This window comes from Phyllobates terribilis, unplaced genomic scaffold (assembly GCF_046119375.1).
Source record: "Phyllobates terribilis strain yellow unplaced genomic scaffold, ASM4611937v1 Scaffold_10__3_contigs__length_209671492, whole genome shotgun sequence".
Lineage (NCBI taxonomy): Eukaryota > Metazoa > Chordata > Amphibia > Anura > Dendrobatidae > Phyllobates > Phyllobates terribilis.
Genome location: NW_027362770.1, coordinates 134,197,185 through 134,212,988, shown reverse-complemented (window position 1 = coordinate 134,212,988; position 15,804 = coordinate 134,197,185). Strand labels below are relative to the sequence as shown.

The 15,804-nt window shown below is 46.1% G+C and overlaps 1 protein-coding gene across 1 annotated transcript; it reads left to right on the top strand.

Annotated features, from left to right (window-relative positions):
• The first annotated feature begins 723 nt into the window (after positions 1 to 723).
• LOC141164154 (platelet-derived growth factor receptor-like protein) lies at positions 724 to 15,178 on the top strand. Its single transcript, XM_073649295.1, has 6 exons — positions 724 to 879; positions 9,958 to 10,288; positions 11,938 to 12,089; positions 12,256 to 12,549; positions 14,651 to 14,790; positions 14,897 to 15,178. The coding sequence occupies exons 1-6, from the start codon at positions 831 to 833 to the stop codon at positions 15,116 to 15,118; spliced, it is 1,188 nt and encodes a 395-aa protein (XP_073505396.1). The 5' UTR covers positions 724 to 830; the 3' UTR covers positions 15,119 to 15,178.
• Positions 15,179 to 15,804: the final 626 nt, after the last annotated feature.

Genomic DNA, 15,804 nt, shown 5'->3' with positions numbered 1-15,804 from the left:
TCTGACTGACCACTTTCTTCCATGGTACAAAAAGAAGAACCGTGCCATCCGTATCAAAATCATCTTCATACATGACAATGCCCCATCTCATGCTGCAAAGAAGACCTGAGTCACTGACTGCAATTTGCGACTTTTCAAAGAGTTTTACGCCAGTTTTCTGCCGTAAAATCTTTTATGAATCTGGGCCTCTATGTCTAACCGTACTGGATCTGTTTACACATTACCCTTAGAGGGCATTTGTCAAAATGATCAACCCTCCTAAGCCACCTATATGGGCATGCAGGTCATAAAAAGTTGAATCAAATGACACTTTGATATCAGCGATTTGATGATTGGTTCCTGAGAAATCCACTTTTTTCTTAATATGTAAATGAGTTGAAAAGATCTCTGGCAGAATAATCTGGCAAAGAGATCTTTTCAGCTCATTTGCATATAAGAATAACATGTATTTCTCAAGAACCCTTCATCAGATCGCAGATATCAAGGTATCATTTTATTCAACTTTCTGTGACCTGCATGCCCATATAGACGGCTCTAGAGAGTTGATCATTCTGGCAGATGCCCTTTAAGATCTCCAAAATGTTATAGTACTCAGCCAATACAGTTTTACAGGCTCACTTAGGCTACAAATAGTTTTTTTTTCTCCAAGTTCCTGAATTCATGCTTTCGTACAATCCCACCTCTTCATTCCTGCTCACCACCTCCTTAAAATGTCCCCTGAGTGCACCTCCCCTCCTTCCTTAAAGTCAGTAGTGCGGATTCCTGTGACCCTCCATAGCTCTCCTGTACACAACATTTCTCACTCTGGAGAGGAATTTGCAGGACTAGTCATGGATTATAAACTGCTGCTGATCCTACTACCCGGCCTCTTACTTCTGGGTAAGTTCTGACCCGTCTGTTTCCCCCATTTCTGACATTATAGCTCATCTTCCCCTTAACTTTGCGCGCACATCTAATGTACATCAATGGACAGAGGCATTATTGTACTGTACGAGGAGGCACAAATTTTCAGCTACATTTTCTCATAAACGCTGAAAGTCATAGTAAGTTCTTTGTTCATCTTCGGCCTCACTCGAGATGTTGCAGCGTACGTTCAATATACAATGAAATTCCGTAACTAATGCATTTAATTAGTAATCCATAGGTTGCAATGTACCCAAAAGTATCCCAATTTTTAAAATATTACTCTGTATATACAGGTGCATCTCACAAAATTAGAATATCATCAAAAAGTTAATTTATTTCAGTTCTTCAAAAAAAAAAAGTGAAACTCGTATATTATATAGAGTCATTACAAACAGAGTGATCTATTTCAAGTGTTTATTTCTGTTAATGTTGATGATTATGGCTTACAGCCAATGAAAACACAAAAGTCATTATCTCAGTAAATTAGAATAATTAACAAAAAACACCTGCAAAAGCTTCCTACGCGTTTAAAAAAGGTTCCTTAGTCTGTTTCAGTAGGCTCCACAATCATGGGGAAGAATGCTGACTTGACAAATGTCCAAAAGGCAGTCACTGACACACTCCACAAGGAGGGTAAGCCACAAAAGGTCATTGCTAAAGAAGCTGGCTGTTCACAGAGTGCTGTATCCAAGCATATTAATGGAAAGCTGAGTGGAAGGAAACGTGTGGTAGAAAAGGGTGCACAAGCCACCGGGATAACCGCAGCCTTCAAAAATTTGGGGGAGTTCACAAGAAGTGGACTGCTGCTGGAGTCATTGCTTCAAGAGCCACCACACACAGACGTATCCAGGACATGGGCTACAAGTGTCGCATTCCTTGTGTCAAGCCACTCATGACCAATAGACGCCAGAAGCGTCTTACCCGGGCCAAGGAGAAAAAGACCTGGACTGTTCCTCAGTGGTCCAAGGTGTTGTGTTCAGATGAAAGTAAATTTTACATTTCCTTTGGAAATCAAGGTCCCAGAGTCTGGAGGAAGAGTGGAGCGGCCACAATCCAAGCTGCTTGAGGTCTAGTTTGAAGTTTCCATAATCAGTGATGGTTTGGGGAGCCATGTCATCTGCTGGTGTAGGTCCACTGTGTTTTATCAAGGCCAAAATCACAGTTGCTGTCTACCAGGAAATTTTAGAGCACTTCAAGCTTCCCTCTGCCGACAACCTTTTTGGAGATGGACATTTCATTCTCCAGCAGGACTTGGCACCTGTCCACACTGCCAAAAGTGCCAATACCTGGTTTACACAACAGTATCACTGTGCTTGACTGGCCAGCAAACTCACCTGACCTTAACCCCATAGAGAATCTATTATAGAGAATCTATGGGGTATTGTCAAGAGGAAGATGAGAGACACCAGACCCAACAATGCAGACGAGCTGAAGGCTGCTATCAAAGCAACCTGGGCTTCCATAACACCTCAGCAGTGCCACAGGCTGATCGCCTCCATGCCACATTGCCGCATTGATGCAGTAATTGATGCAAAAGGAGCTCCGACCAAGTATTGAGTGCATTTACTTAACATACATTTCAGTAGGCCAATATTTTGGATTTTAAAAACATTTTTCAAGCTGTTTGTTATAAAGTATTCTAATTTACTGAGATAATGGCTTTTGTGTTTTCATTGGCTGTAAGCCATAATCATCAACATTAACAGAAATAAACACTTGAAATAGATCACTGTGTGTAATGACTCTATATAATAGATCCCTCTGTGTGTAATGACTCTATATAATAGATCCCTCTGTGTGTAATGACTCTATATAATATAGGAGTTTCACTATTTGTATTGAAGAACTGTGTATTGTTGAAACATTTAACTCTGGGAATGCTGTGCAATAATTTTGTGATGATCACAACCTTAAAGAATTCCCAGAATTGAAAGTTATCTCGCAGCATTCTCTATAGGACTGGTGTAAATAGCTGAGAGATATACTCGTATTTCTCCGGCTGTCCCATTAGCAATGAATAGAGTGGAGGTGGAGCCAGGGCCGGCTCCAGGTTTTTGTAGGCCCCGGGTGTAAGAGTCTCAGTGGGCCCCTTTAACAAATAGCACTATACATGATGCACAGATACGACAGAGAAATATATATATAGTACAATGCAAAGATTTCACTTCTTACATTACATGAGAGATATCTATTGTAAATTCCACAATACCATGCAGCAGAGGGGATTCGGGTGATCTGGGGTCCACAGGTTTCAGGGTTTCAGTACCTGCAGTATTAAAGGTAACTGGGATATTGATAAATGTACTCTACCAGTAGAAACTGTCCTCAGCAGTTTACCCTTTACCAAAGTAATTTTCCTCCTATATAGTCCTCCATGCAGAATAATGGGCCCCACATAGTCCTCCATACAGTATAATGGGCCCCACATAGTCCTCCATACAGTATTATGGGCATCACATAGTCCTCCATACAGTATTATAGGCACCACATAGGGGGAATAGTGGCCTAATAGTGGCACCGTGGTCTGCTGCCATTGGCGGTGCGTCACTGAGTGGGCACCCCCAGTTTGTCCAGGGCCCCGCCTCAATGCTCCGGCATTCATCTTGACTGAAAAAAAACAGAACTGTAAAAATGTTTGCAAATTTATTAAAAAAAGAAAAACTGAAATATCACATAGTCATAAGTATTCAGACCCTTTGCTCAGTATTGAGTAGAAGCACCCTTTTGAGCTAGTACAGCCATGAGTCTTCTTGGGAATGATGCAACAAGTTTTTCACACCTGGATTTGGGGATCCTCTGCCATTCTTCCTTGCAGATCGTCTCCAGTTCCTTCAGGTTGGATGGTGAACGTTGGTGGACAGCCATTTTCAGGTCTCTCCAGAGATGCTCAATTGGGTTTAGGTCAGTGCTCTGGCTGGGCCAGTCAAGAATGGTCATAGAGTTGTTCTGAAGCAGTGGCGTACCGCCAATGGCGGCAGACCACGTGACTGCTATGGGGCCCGTGAGCGAGGAGGGCTCCATAGCAGTCCGGGGGTGGACATACCGCTGCTGGTGCAGCTGCGCCGGGTCCCCACCATGGAGCTGCACCAAGGGGTCCGCAAGGTACAGCTGCTCCCTGCAAGAGGCGGTCGGGGAGCGATCCCTGCAGCTCCGCTGCTGTCAGGAGGAGAATAGCAGCGGAGTTGGAGGGATCGTCCTCTGCTTCCTACCTGACCCAGGCGCGCGTAGCTTGATGACGTCATCATGCAGCGCGCGCCTGGGTCAGGAAGAAAGCTGCCGGTAACCAGGAGAATGCTGCAGGGGAGCGAGCTGAGGTAAGTTTTTTTTTTTTTGTTTACTGAAACGCTGGGGAGGGGAGGTGGGGGGAGAGCAATGGTGGGATTGTGGGGCTGGGGGGAGCAATAATGGGGCTGGGGAGAGGAATGATGGGGCTGGGAAGAGCAATAATGGGGCTAGAGAGAGAAGTGATGGGGCTGGGAAGAGCAATAATGGGGCTGATGGGGCTGGGGAGAGGAGTGATGGGTCTGGGAAGAGCAATAATGGGGCTGATGGGACTGGGGAGAGCAATGATGGGGCTGGAGAAAGCAATAATGCGGCTGGGGAGAGGAATAATGGGGCTCATGGGGCTGGGAAGAGCAATAATGGGGCTGGGGAGAGGAATAATGGGGTTGATGGGGCTGGGGAGAGGAATAATGGGATGGTGGGGCTAGGGAGAGCAATGATGGGGCTGGGGAGAGGAATGATGGGGCTAGGGAGAGCAATGATGGGGATGGTGGGGCTGGGGAGAGCAATGATGGGATGGTGGGGCTAGGGTGAGCAATGATGGGGCTGGGGAGAGGAATAATGGAGTTGATGGGGCTGGGGAGAGGAGTGATGGGGCTGGGAAGAGCAATAATGGGGCTGATGGGGCTGGGGAGAGGAGTGATGGGGCTGGGAAGAGCAATAATGGGGCTGATGGGACTGGGGAGAGCAATGATGGGGCTGGAGAAAGCAATAATGCGGCTGGGGAGAGGAATAATGGGGCTGATGGGGCTGGGAAGAGCAATAATGGGGCTGGGGAGAGGAATGATGGGGCTGGGGAGAGGAATAATGGGGTTGGTGGGGCTGGGGAGAGGAATAATTGGATGGTGGGGCTAGGGAGAGCAATGATGGGGCTGGGGAGAGTAATGATGGGGCTGGGGAGAGCAATGATGGGGATGGTGGGGCTGGGGAGAGCAATGATGGGATGGTGGGGCTAGGGTTAGCAATGATGGGGCTGGGGAGAGGAATAATGGAGTTGATGGGGCTGGGGAGAGGAATGATGGGGCTGGGGAGAGCAATAATGGGGCTGATGGAGCTGGGGAGAGGAATGATGGGGCTGATAGGGCCAGGAAGAGGAATGATGGGGTGGATGGGGCCAGGGAGAGAGCAATAATGGGGATGGTGGGGCTAGGAAGAGCAATAATGGGGCTGATGGGGCTGGGGAGAGCAATGATGGGGCTGATGGGGCTTGGGAGAGCAATGATGTGGCCGGGGAGAGGAATGATGGGGCTGATGGGTCTGGGAAGAGCAATAATGGGGCTGATGGGGCTGGGGAGAGGAATGATGGGGCTGGGAAGAGCAATAATGGGGCTGATGGGGCTGGGGAGAGCAATGATGGGGCTGGGGAGAGGAATGATGGGGCTGGGGAGAGGAATGATGGGACTGGGAAGAGCAATAATGGGGCTGGGAAGAGCAATAATGGGGCTGATAGGGCTGGGGAGAGCAATGATGGGGATGGTGGGGAAGGGGAGAGCAATGACGTGTTCCTGGGAGAGAGCAATGACGGGGGTGCTGGGAGAGAGCAATGATGGAGGTGCTGAAACAGAGTAATGATGGGGTTGCTGGGAGAGAACAATGATGGGGGTGCTAGGAGAGAGCAATAATGGGGGTGCTGGGAGAGAGCAATAATGGGGGTGCTGGGAGAGAGCAATGATGAGGGTGCTGGGAGAGAGCAATGATGGAGATGCTGGGACAGAGCAATGATGGGGGTGCTGGGACAGAGCAATGATGGAGGTGCTGGGACAGAGCAATGATGGGGGTGCTGAGAGGAAATGATGGGGGTGCTGAGAGAGAGCAATGATGGGGGTGCTGGGAGAGAACAATGATGGAGGTGCTGGGACAGAGCAATGATGGGGGGGCTGGGAGAGAGCAATGATGGAGGTGCTGGGACAGAGCAATGATGGGGAACTGGGAGAGAGCAATGATGGGGGTGCTGGGACAGAGCAATGATGGGGGGCTGGGAGAGAGCAATGATGGAGGTGCTGGGACTGCAATGATGGGGGTGCTGAGAGGAAATGATGGGGGTGCCGAGAGAGAGCAATGATGGGGGTGCTGGGAGAGAGCAAAGATGGGGGTGCTGGCAGAGAGCAATGATGGAGGTGCTGGGAGAGAGCAATGATGAGGGGCTGGGAGAGGGCAATGATGGGGGTGCTGGGAGAGAGCAATGATGAGGGGCTGGGAGAGGGCAATGATGGGGGTGCTGGGAGAGAGCAATGATGAGGGGCTGGGAGAGGGCAATGATGGGGGTGCTGGGAGAGAGCAATGATGGGGGGCTGGGAGAGGGCAATGATGGGGGTGCTGGGAGAGAGCAATGATGGGGGGCTGGGAGAGGGCAATGATGGGGGTGCTGGGAGAGAGCAATGATGGGGGTGCTGGGACAGAGCAATGATGGGGGTGCTGAGAGAGAGCAATGATGAGGGTGCTGGGAGAGAGCAATGATGGGGTGCTGAGAGAGAGCAATGATGGAGGTGGTGGGAGAGAGCAATGATGGGGGTGCTGGGAGAGATCAATTATGGGGTTTCACTTTGCTTGTACTGTAAAGCCTTGTATGTTTTCCGTGTGCACATAGCCTTACAGTTAATTGGGGAGAGTCACAGAGACTGAATAATTTATATTATTGGCTTGTGGAGATTATAGTTAATGGGGGGCACAGTGCTGCTTATCACTTTATATTTTGATTACTAAGTGGCTAATAGTATATTAATGGTGGGGTACATATCTGCAGTCAGGGGCGCAGTGTGGGGGAGACACATGTATGCATACAATATGTGACCTTGTTATTATCTAGGCTGGAGATCATCGTGACAAGATGAGTCGTGACTGGGAGATGTCGACATGAAGGTCTGACCAGACGGAGAAGAAGCAGCAGAAACCGACTCTGATCAGATGAGATGTCAGCGGTAAGTGCCTGGATGTAAATATTATTCTGTATCTGCACTGTGTGACTTGAAGTGATAATGTTATCTGTAAAATCCCTTAAGCCACATTCTCACATTTGTGTGAAATGTCCTTGTGCTGCCAGATTTTTTTATCGAGATGGTCCACGGACTCGTACAGCTTTATAGATCCATTCACACATCCATGAAAATCACGGATCTGAGAATGAGATCTGTGAGGGTCAGAGAATGTCCTGTTCTGATCCTATTTTGAGCATTAGAATAGGACATGCTCAATGTGTCGGTAAAACAGGGCAGCACACCGACACTCCACACAGATGCAGGAATGCAGCCTTATTATGTATAGCACAGTCCCTTAGTATATAGTGTACTCACTTATTATGTATCGCGCTGTCCTTAGTTATATAGTTTCCTCTTTTATTATGTATAACACCCTCCCTTATTATGTACCATCCTCTCTAGCTCTAGAGGCTCACAGTTGGGGGATCATACTGTGTTGGGGTCAGCATACTTTGCCCTGGGAGTTGAGGTGGGGTACATTAGGGCCATTATACTGCGCATGTGGAGAAATTCACCATGGGGGTATCATACTGTGTTTGAGGGGCCCTTTTATTGGCATCATACTTTATGGGGCAATGAAGGAGAGATCTAGGACGTCAGCAGGAGGAAAATTACTGTGTAAAGGATGGAAAGTTGTGAGATCTGATCTTTGGTGACCCCGACAATTATTTAATTTTTTTTTTGGGGGGGGCCCAATCAGAGCTTCTGCTATGGAGCCCCATGATTCCTATGTACACCCCTGTTCTGAAGCCACTCCTTTGTTATTTTAGCTGTGTGCTTAGAGTCATTGTCTTGTTGGAAGGTGAACCTTTGGGCAAGTCTGAGGTCCAGAGCACTATGGAAGAGGTTTTCATCCAGGATATCTCTGTACTTGGCCGCATTCATGTTTCCTTCAATTGCAACCAGTCATCCTGTCCCTGCAGCTGAAAAACACCCCCATAGCATGATGCTGCCACCACCATATTTCACTGTTGGGATTGTATTGGGCAGGTGATAAGCAGTGTCGGGGGTTCTCCACACATACCGCTTAGAATTATCACCCAAAAGTACTATCTTCGTCTCATCAAACCAGAGAATCTTATTTCTCATAGTCTGGGAGTCCTTCATGTGAATACTTATGACCATGTGATATTTCAGTTTTCCTTTTTTAATAAATTTGCAAAAATTTCTATATTTCTGTTTTTTTCAGTCAAGATGGGGTGCATTAATGAGAAAAAAATGAACTTTTTAGAATTTACAAAATGGCTGCAATGAAACAAAGAGTGAAAAATTTAAAGGGGTCTGAATACTTTCCGTACCCACTGTATATGTGGCGCCCATGCGGGTTCAGTCACCACAGAGGTACTGCATCTCACCCAGAGGTGTGGTATCTCACTCTCAGGTAAGGATAGAGTGAAGCCCAGGACCCTAACACCTGCATCCAACACTACACTGCTCCAGACCAGCAGGAGGGGCAAGATGCGTCATTTCCCTGCTGAGCCCTGTCCCTGGCTGGAGTGGGGGGGAACCAAAGTAGGGGGAACCATGTAGTGGGTGTGGGTGGAGGAAGTAAATCAGGAGAGCACTTGTTAGGGATAGTATATAGTGAGAAGCCATCTTGAAAGGACAGTTGAGTCAGTCAGTGGAGTCTGAGAGGAGAAGTAGAAGGAGCAGGAGCTCTGTAGGAGCTCTGCTCAGGAGGAGCAGGGCCTAGCCAGAGAGGCCCAGGACAGACTGAGGAGGAGAGGAGCAGGAGAAAGGCTCCAGGAACGGATGAGGGATCCCAGGAGTACGGGCAGTGCTGCAGGCCACCCGTACGCCCGAATCTGCCAGGCGGTGGAGGGATCAAGCCGCAGAGGGGACCGGCCCCTAATCAGTGAGAATTACAAAGTTCAACTGAAAACCGGAGGCTTCTGTACTTTCAGGGTGCAGTTGCCACAACCGCACTCAAGTCGCCAAAAAGGTGACCACACAGGATCCAGGGAACTCCAGGTTGCCCAGAAAGATCTGAGGATACCGGCTTGGGACATTGTTTTGCGAGGCGCAGTGCAAGAAGGGTGAGGCCCAGCGCAGGAAGAAGGGCATATAGAAGGGGGTCCTGTCACGCACTCTTGAAACACCTGGGAGTTTGCTGAACCCCTGCCTGGTGACCGCAGCGCGACGTGGGAGGTCGCAATCCGGAAAGTGTAACCTGAGGAACTTATCAACTGTGAGTAAACTCTGAAGACTGCACCCCACTGTCTCTGCGAAATTATTACTGCGCCATCACCCCCTGCAATACACCGCAACATCTTTAACATCTACATCTGCCCTGGAGCTAAGCTCTACCTGTGGAGAGCTAAACCAACTCTGCTGCATTCACACCAGCTCCAGAGGACCTGCTCCGCAGCGGCGGCTCCATATAGCCGCATACCACAGGTGGCGTCACGAAATGTATATAAGAACTATAAATCCCTTGTAAATATTCCCCTTTTGATTGACTGCCCTGGGTCACGGACCGGGTCACCGCCACTGTGACATCTCCCCTAGCAACGACCGGCCCGGCACCGAGTACCCCACGGCCCAGGGGGCGCGTCATCTTCATGCGCCTGTTTTGAATGGGGAGGGGGAAGTAAGCCTCTAATAGTTGCTTTTCCGATGCGAGAACTTTTTTTTTACAATTGAATTCCAAATAGTGGGGCATTTTAAAACCTTCCCCCAGTCTGCCTAAGATCAGCCCCAAAAACACCCTTTTAAATGTTAATATGCATAAGCCCATACACACTTTGCATTATGTACCATTGTTTAACTTATTTAATCATGAATTTATTCCCAGCTGAATGTGATGTCAAGCAAAAACCGAAGAAGGCAGCAGACAAGAAAGTGACGAAGCAAGCGGCCCTTGGGGCATCAGCCAAATCTACGACAAAGAAGCCCAAGCAGGACCTGATCAAACGTCAGCCCAAGGCTAAACCAGTTTCCTCGTCTTCCCAGGGTCAAATAGCAGGGTCCATTCTGTCTCAAGTTGTGGAGAAAGGAAAGTTTCAACCAATTAGTGACACAGTGATCATAAAAGCTGGTCAGAACTTGGATCTCCGCTGTAAGGGCACTTCTGTACGCTGGAACTATCCTCATTACTTGCAGGAGGATGATGAAGGAAGATTAAAGTAAGTAGAACATAAGTTCAAACAGGAAATATGGATGTGATGCTGAAGGTCTTCTTTGAGGACTTCCTTTATATAGGATCAGAAAGCTTCCGTTTTGGAGACCCCAAGCCATCCTTGAACTATGAGATTGGGTATCCTAATGACTACTATGAAATACTATATATGTCATTACTTCTCCTGGAAAAATCAGTAATTTGCCATCAACTCATTGCCCTGGTGGCTGCTTACTGAAATGATGAGACAACTCCTTTAAAGACAGTGTGTCACCCCCAAAATGGATTTTAAATGAGCTATACAAGGATATAGGGGATTTAGCCGCTATAAAAATCATACTGTACCTGTTACTGGTACAGTGCCTGAGAAAGTAAATTTGAATTTGTATGCAAATGAGAGGACTTTGGTGCACCCTTGGTGTGGCCAAGAGGACTTTGTTGCACCATTACACCCCTTCATTTGCATGCTGGGGGTTTCTATCCACTTCTGGTTAACAGCGATTCCTTTCAAGGTGAAGCACTGCCTAAAGTCACCACACTTACAGGTGTTTTGAGCTGGGTCAACAGAGGAGTCAGGGAAGAGAAAGTGCCTGCCAGCAGTGTCAGTGCGCAAGTGTGCCCATGCTTGCTGACTTTAGATAGCACTCACTCTGGGAAGTGATCACTTTAATCAGAAATAGGGGAAGCCCCCAACATGCAAAATGAGAGGAAAATGGTGCACCGAGCTTTGGCCCAAACCAAGGGTGCACCAACGCACCACTCATTTTCTCAGGAACTGAACCAGTAAGAAGACAGTACTGGTATGATTTTTATAGGGGCTAAGTCACCTAAATCACTGTATGGCTCATTTAATATCCATTTTGGGGGTGACAGACTTCTTTTAATAAAAATATTTTTGGTGCTCAAGGATAGTAAATGGGTTAATGGTATTGCACCCTGTGGTCAAGATTGGTGAAGAAGGTTATCACAACATCTCCAATGATCTAGGGTAAAATAGGTTTTAGTCCATATCCAAATAGTTACCTAATTTGTCTCAGGCTGATTTTAAACTTTCCCTGTATCCTACGCTTTCATAGTTGTCAGATTACAGTAGGAAATATAGGGGACTGTTTGGCCCACGGGCAAATACAGTTAGAAGATGGCCCCTGGGCCAAACGGCTGCTTGCTGCTTTGGAGATAGAAGATGGGCCTCTGTGAAGTGGTACAGATCACACCAGTGGTATGTCCGCCCTGGCTCGGCCATAATTTCACATTGGTCATCAAAAAACAATCTTCCCCATTAACATGGATGTTTAACTTAGTCCAGCATGCAAGATAAATTGACGAGAACCCATTGCTACTGTTTTATTCAGAATGGGCATTCCCAATCCAAGGCTTGCAACCACTGGATGTGCCTAGACATCTGCTGGTCTAAGGCCTAACTGGGGACACCATGCAGTTGTGTATGAATGTCAAGTCTGAGTAACCCCCAATGTTTTTTGGCTGTGGTTTATCATCCTAATATCCTTATAAATCAAGTACATGGGCTGCAAAGTTCTATTGTTTTGTCATTCTATCAACCAAAGAAAGTCACCCATGTGCAGTAGGTCACTTGCTTCCCAATATAGAGATATTCATTTTTTAATCAATTAGATAATTTTATCTATTTCATTAAAGGGTAAAACACTTTGAACGTTACAGTCAGCTCATCCTGATTAATGCCTCAGCAGCCGATACAGGGGAATTTGGCTGTGGTGGTTACCAGTGCAGTGGACATGGCTGCCATGATGGAGAAGAGAAAACTGGCAAGACCTTTGTGTTTGTGGCAGGTGAGCTTATAACATGACCACTGGTGTAAAAACGCAGAACATAACCTTACAATGAAAGGAAGTATACTCACCTATGGGCAACTGATGGTATGCTGTCTACTTTTAGCTGATTGGTCATAGTTTACTCCTTACACTTACTTTGTTTTCTCTAAACCTTTTCCTGTAGATCCTCAGGAACTTTTTGTCCCAACAGAAGACTATTACGTAGTTGTCCAGCTTCGAACACGACAGCCAGCATTACTTCCATGCCAAGTTACCAACCCACTTGCCAAAGTCTCTCTTCATAGAGAGTTTCCACCAGAGCAGATCCCTGTGGATGGGGTGAAGATTGCTTATGACCAGAAGAAGGGAATTGTCATATACCAGCCACAACCATCTCTTGCGGGATCTCTGTTCTGCATTGCTGAGCTCGGAAACCTTCGACAGATGTCGACCAAGTACATGCTGATATATGTGCACTGTAAGTGCTCTTGCCATACTCCACTAACATAGAAATATCAAATCTAACAACAACACAAGAATTAATTGCTCTTTAGGTCTCATTTTTCACTTACTCAAAAACCGAGTGTCATCAGGTTTTGATAGATAAATTACAAAGCTTCTCCGATTCATTGCAATGTTAATCATTGACGGCACACTGATGCCATCTGTGTGTTTTCCGTGATTTTCCCGTACCCATAGACTTCCATGACGCGGATCAAAAATAGACATGTCTCCATGATTTTTTGCAGACCACTCGGTCCTCAAAAAAAAACGGACATGTGAGAAGCTCCATAGATTATAATGGGTATATGTTCTATCTGTTAAAAACACAGCTAGAACACGTCCGTGACTCACAGACGTCGGCATGAGGCCTTACCACCAATCAAAAATAGTTCACCACATGTAATAAAGTATAAAACAAAATGATGGCCAAGTCAAGTGCCCATGGCAGCTAATCACTGACATCAGTGGTTATGTGTTGTCCAAAGTGGCATCTTTCCTGCAACCAGTGATTGGCTGCCATGGTCAAGTGGCAACTACAACATGTCATCACAAGTCTTATATTAAACAATTAGAAAGGATCGTTTGACCCTTGTGACCAGTGGTGTGGTCTCCAAATTTTGAGTAGAACTTTGGAGTGTAGGCTGTGACTATGGCACTCTTCAATTTCAGGTTTGTTAGGGTGAAAGTTCTCTTCACAAACCTTTGTCCCTCTCTAAATGCTTTTCACAATTAGGAAACTCCTGTTAAAGGGACATTAAACCACTGTCCATTTTTCACAGAGTGTTTGATATGAGAAACCTCCATCAGATCATAGTTTCAGCCGAGAAAAACTTGTGAAATTCTGACCAAACTATGATGGTAAAACCTGACATTGACCCAACTCTGGTGACAATCTGATAAGAAACATTGCTGAAGCTCGGATCTTTTTTGGCGTATGAGAGAAATCACTGACATCTGAATGAGTGGGAAAGTAATAATAAAATGCCCAATCTTCCCGTATAACCCAATATATGATATTTTACCACCATCCAACATCTTCAAGGAAGTTCTAGAAATTCTTATTCATCAAGTTTAGATTGAACCACACATGATCTTTAACTATTCCAAGAGGCGTTCAACAATGTTATGGATCATAAACATTTTTTTGTAAGAATGACATTTAGTTTTACCACACTTTACCAAAAACCCGTGCCACACAGGATTAGGAAGACATGGCTGCTTCCTTCCCAAAAAATGCCACGTGTAACCACAGGTTGTGTTTGGTAGTGCATATTAGCCATGTTTCCCCCATTCTGTACAGCCCTTCTAAAGTTTTATTCAGATGTCTAGGTTTTTTTGAACACGGGAAAAAAAATGACCGTTTTCATTGGTGAGATGATCAGATTTTCATCCATTTTGGGTCGGTGTGTCATTTTTTACCATTATTATGACACCTGTTTATTTCATATGCAAAAAAATGTAATTCCAAGCTTCAGCACTTTGAGAACACATGGACGGTATCCGTTTGCTGTCCATTTTTCACAGACTTATTAATTTAGATCGGTGACATGGATCAAAAACCCACATTTTTTTTTGTGGACACCTGGTGTACAATAAAACATGGACATGTGAACAGCCCCACAGTCTATAATGGGTATATAATCTATCCATGAAAAACACGGAGAGGACACGAACATGAAAAGAAGCCCAGCTGCTCAGTAGGGTGACCCCAAGAACAATTCTGATTTTGGTTTCTCTACAAAAAAATGTTCATACAGTCCCAAAATTAGGCATCATGAACACAATTTGTTTTGAGGATTTATTTTGTGTGGATCTCAATTCAATGCTATATCTCCATTTTTAAGGAGAATATATTATATAACAAAGATGTCATAAGGAATGATCTTAAGTGCCCTAAGAACTCTGAGGGCCATCAAGAAGGTTGGATGCATGTTACAATAAACCCTAAATATCATCTTCCAATGTGTTCAATAATTCCCAGTTTCACCGAGCAAATTGGTTGTTGAGTGATGAAGTAAAAAATGTTACTAGGAAGATAAGATTTCAATTTCAAAAAGTTGTATATTTTTTTGCAGACCCATCAGCCCCACCCAAACCCACCATTGAAGCATCAGTGAAGTCAATACGAGCAGGAGAGAATTTTATTGTCACCTGTACCGTTTTAGGAGAACTGGAAATCAGTGTGGAGTTCACCTGGGAATATCCTGGGCAACAGGTAAACGATAAGTGACCTGGGCGTGCTGGAAATTGTAGTAATGCAATCATGATTAGATCTTTAAAGCCATAGTCATAATACGACCATTGTCTCTCTCGTTCTACAGATTGGCAGACCTCCTTATGTCCGGGAGAACACGTCACAGGCAAGACGTGGAGGAACGTTAATGCAGGAGTCTGAAAGTATTTTGTATATTGATGAATCTCGTGCTGTGGATGATGGCACTTATACCTGTACAGCTCAAAACTTACAAGGGAGCACGTCTGTAACCACCAGGGTTACTGTCCTCCCACCAACGTCTACAACCCGAGTAAGAAACCAAGGATGAGACACCTAGGACTCTGTGTGTATGGGGTGTATGGAAGTTTAGTGATGTCATTAGCTCTTTGTGACCGACAGATTTGTTCATAAAATAAAATTTGTCCTTATATTTTGAATATTTTTGAAAGACTGGTTCTACAGTCTCATAATAAACACATTCTGAATGTACTATATTGTATCCCCATGTGGCGCCCTGCTGTGCATTGGTGCCACAGATCCCAGAGGGGTGCATGGACGCATTCCTCGACAAGAGGCCCTTATAGCATTCACACACCTCCACCTTCCACCTCAGACCACCAGAGGGAGTCCGTTAGGGATATAAATAGGGAAGGTGGAGCTAGGCAGCTCAGTCTGTAAGTCAGTCTGCTGCAGCCAGAGAGGTTGACAGGTCAGTACGGACTCAGTGAGCTCAGTTAGTGAGCCAAGGGCGTGCCGACGCCAAAGGAGCGGTGAAGAGTAGCGAGGCTTACTGCCAGTGTGAAGCCTAGTGAGGGCCCCGAGCGCGGCCGAAGGCAAGTAGAGTAAGCGAGCTACATAGGGGGCAGAGGAGCTTAGCCAGCTCACCCCAAGACCATTTACCGGACCCTGGGTCTGCGTCTGCAGGGATTCCTTAGGCCCAGCAGAAACAAGCGGAACCCCTGGGGTAATATATGTCCCAGGAACACCAAAAGCTGACTGTCATACCAGGGTCAG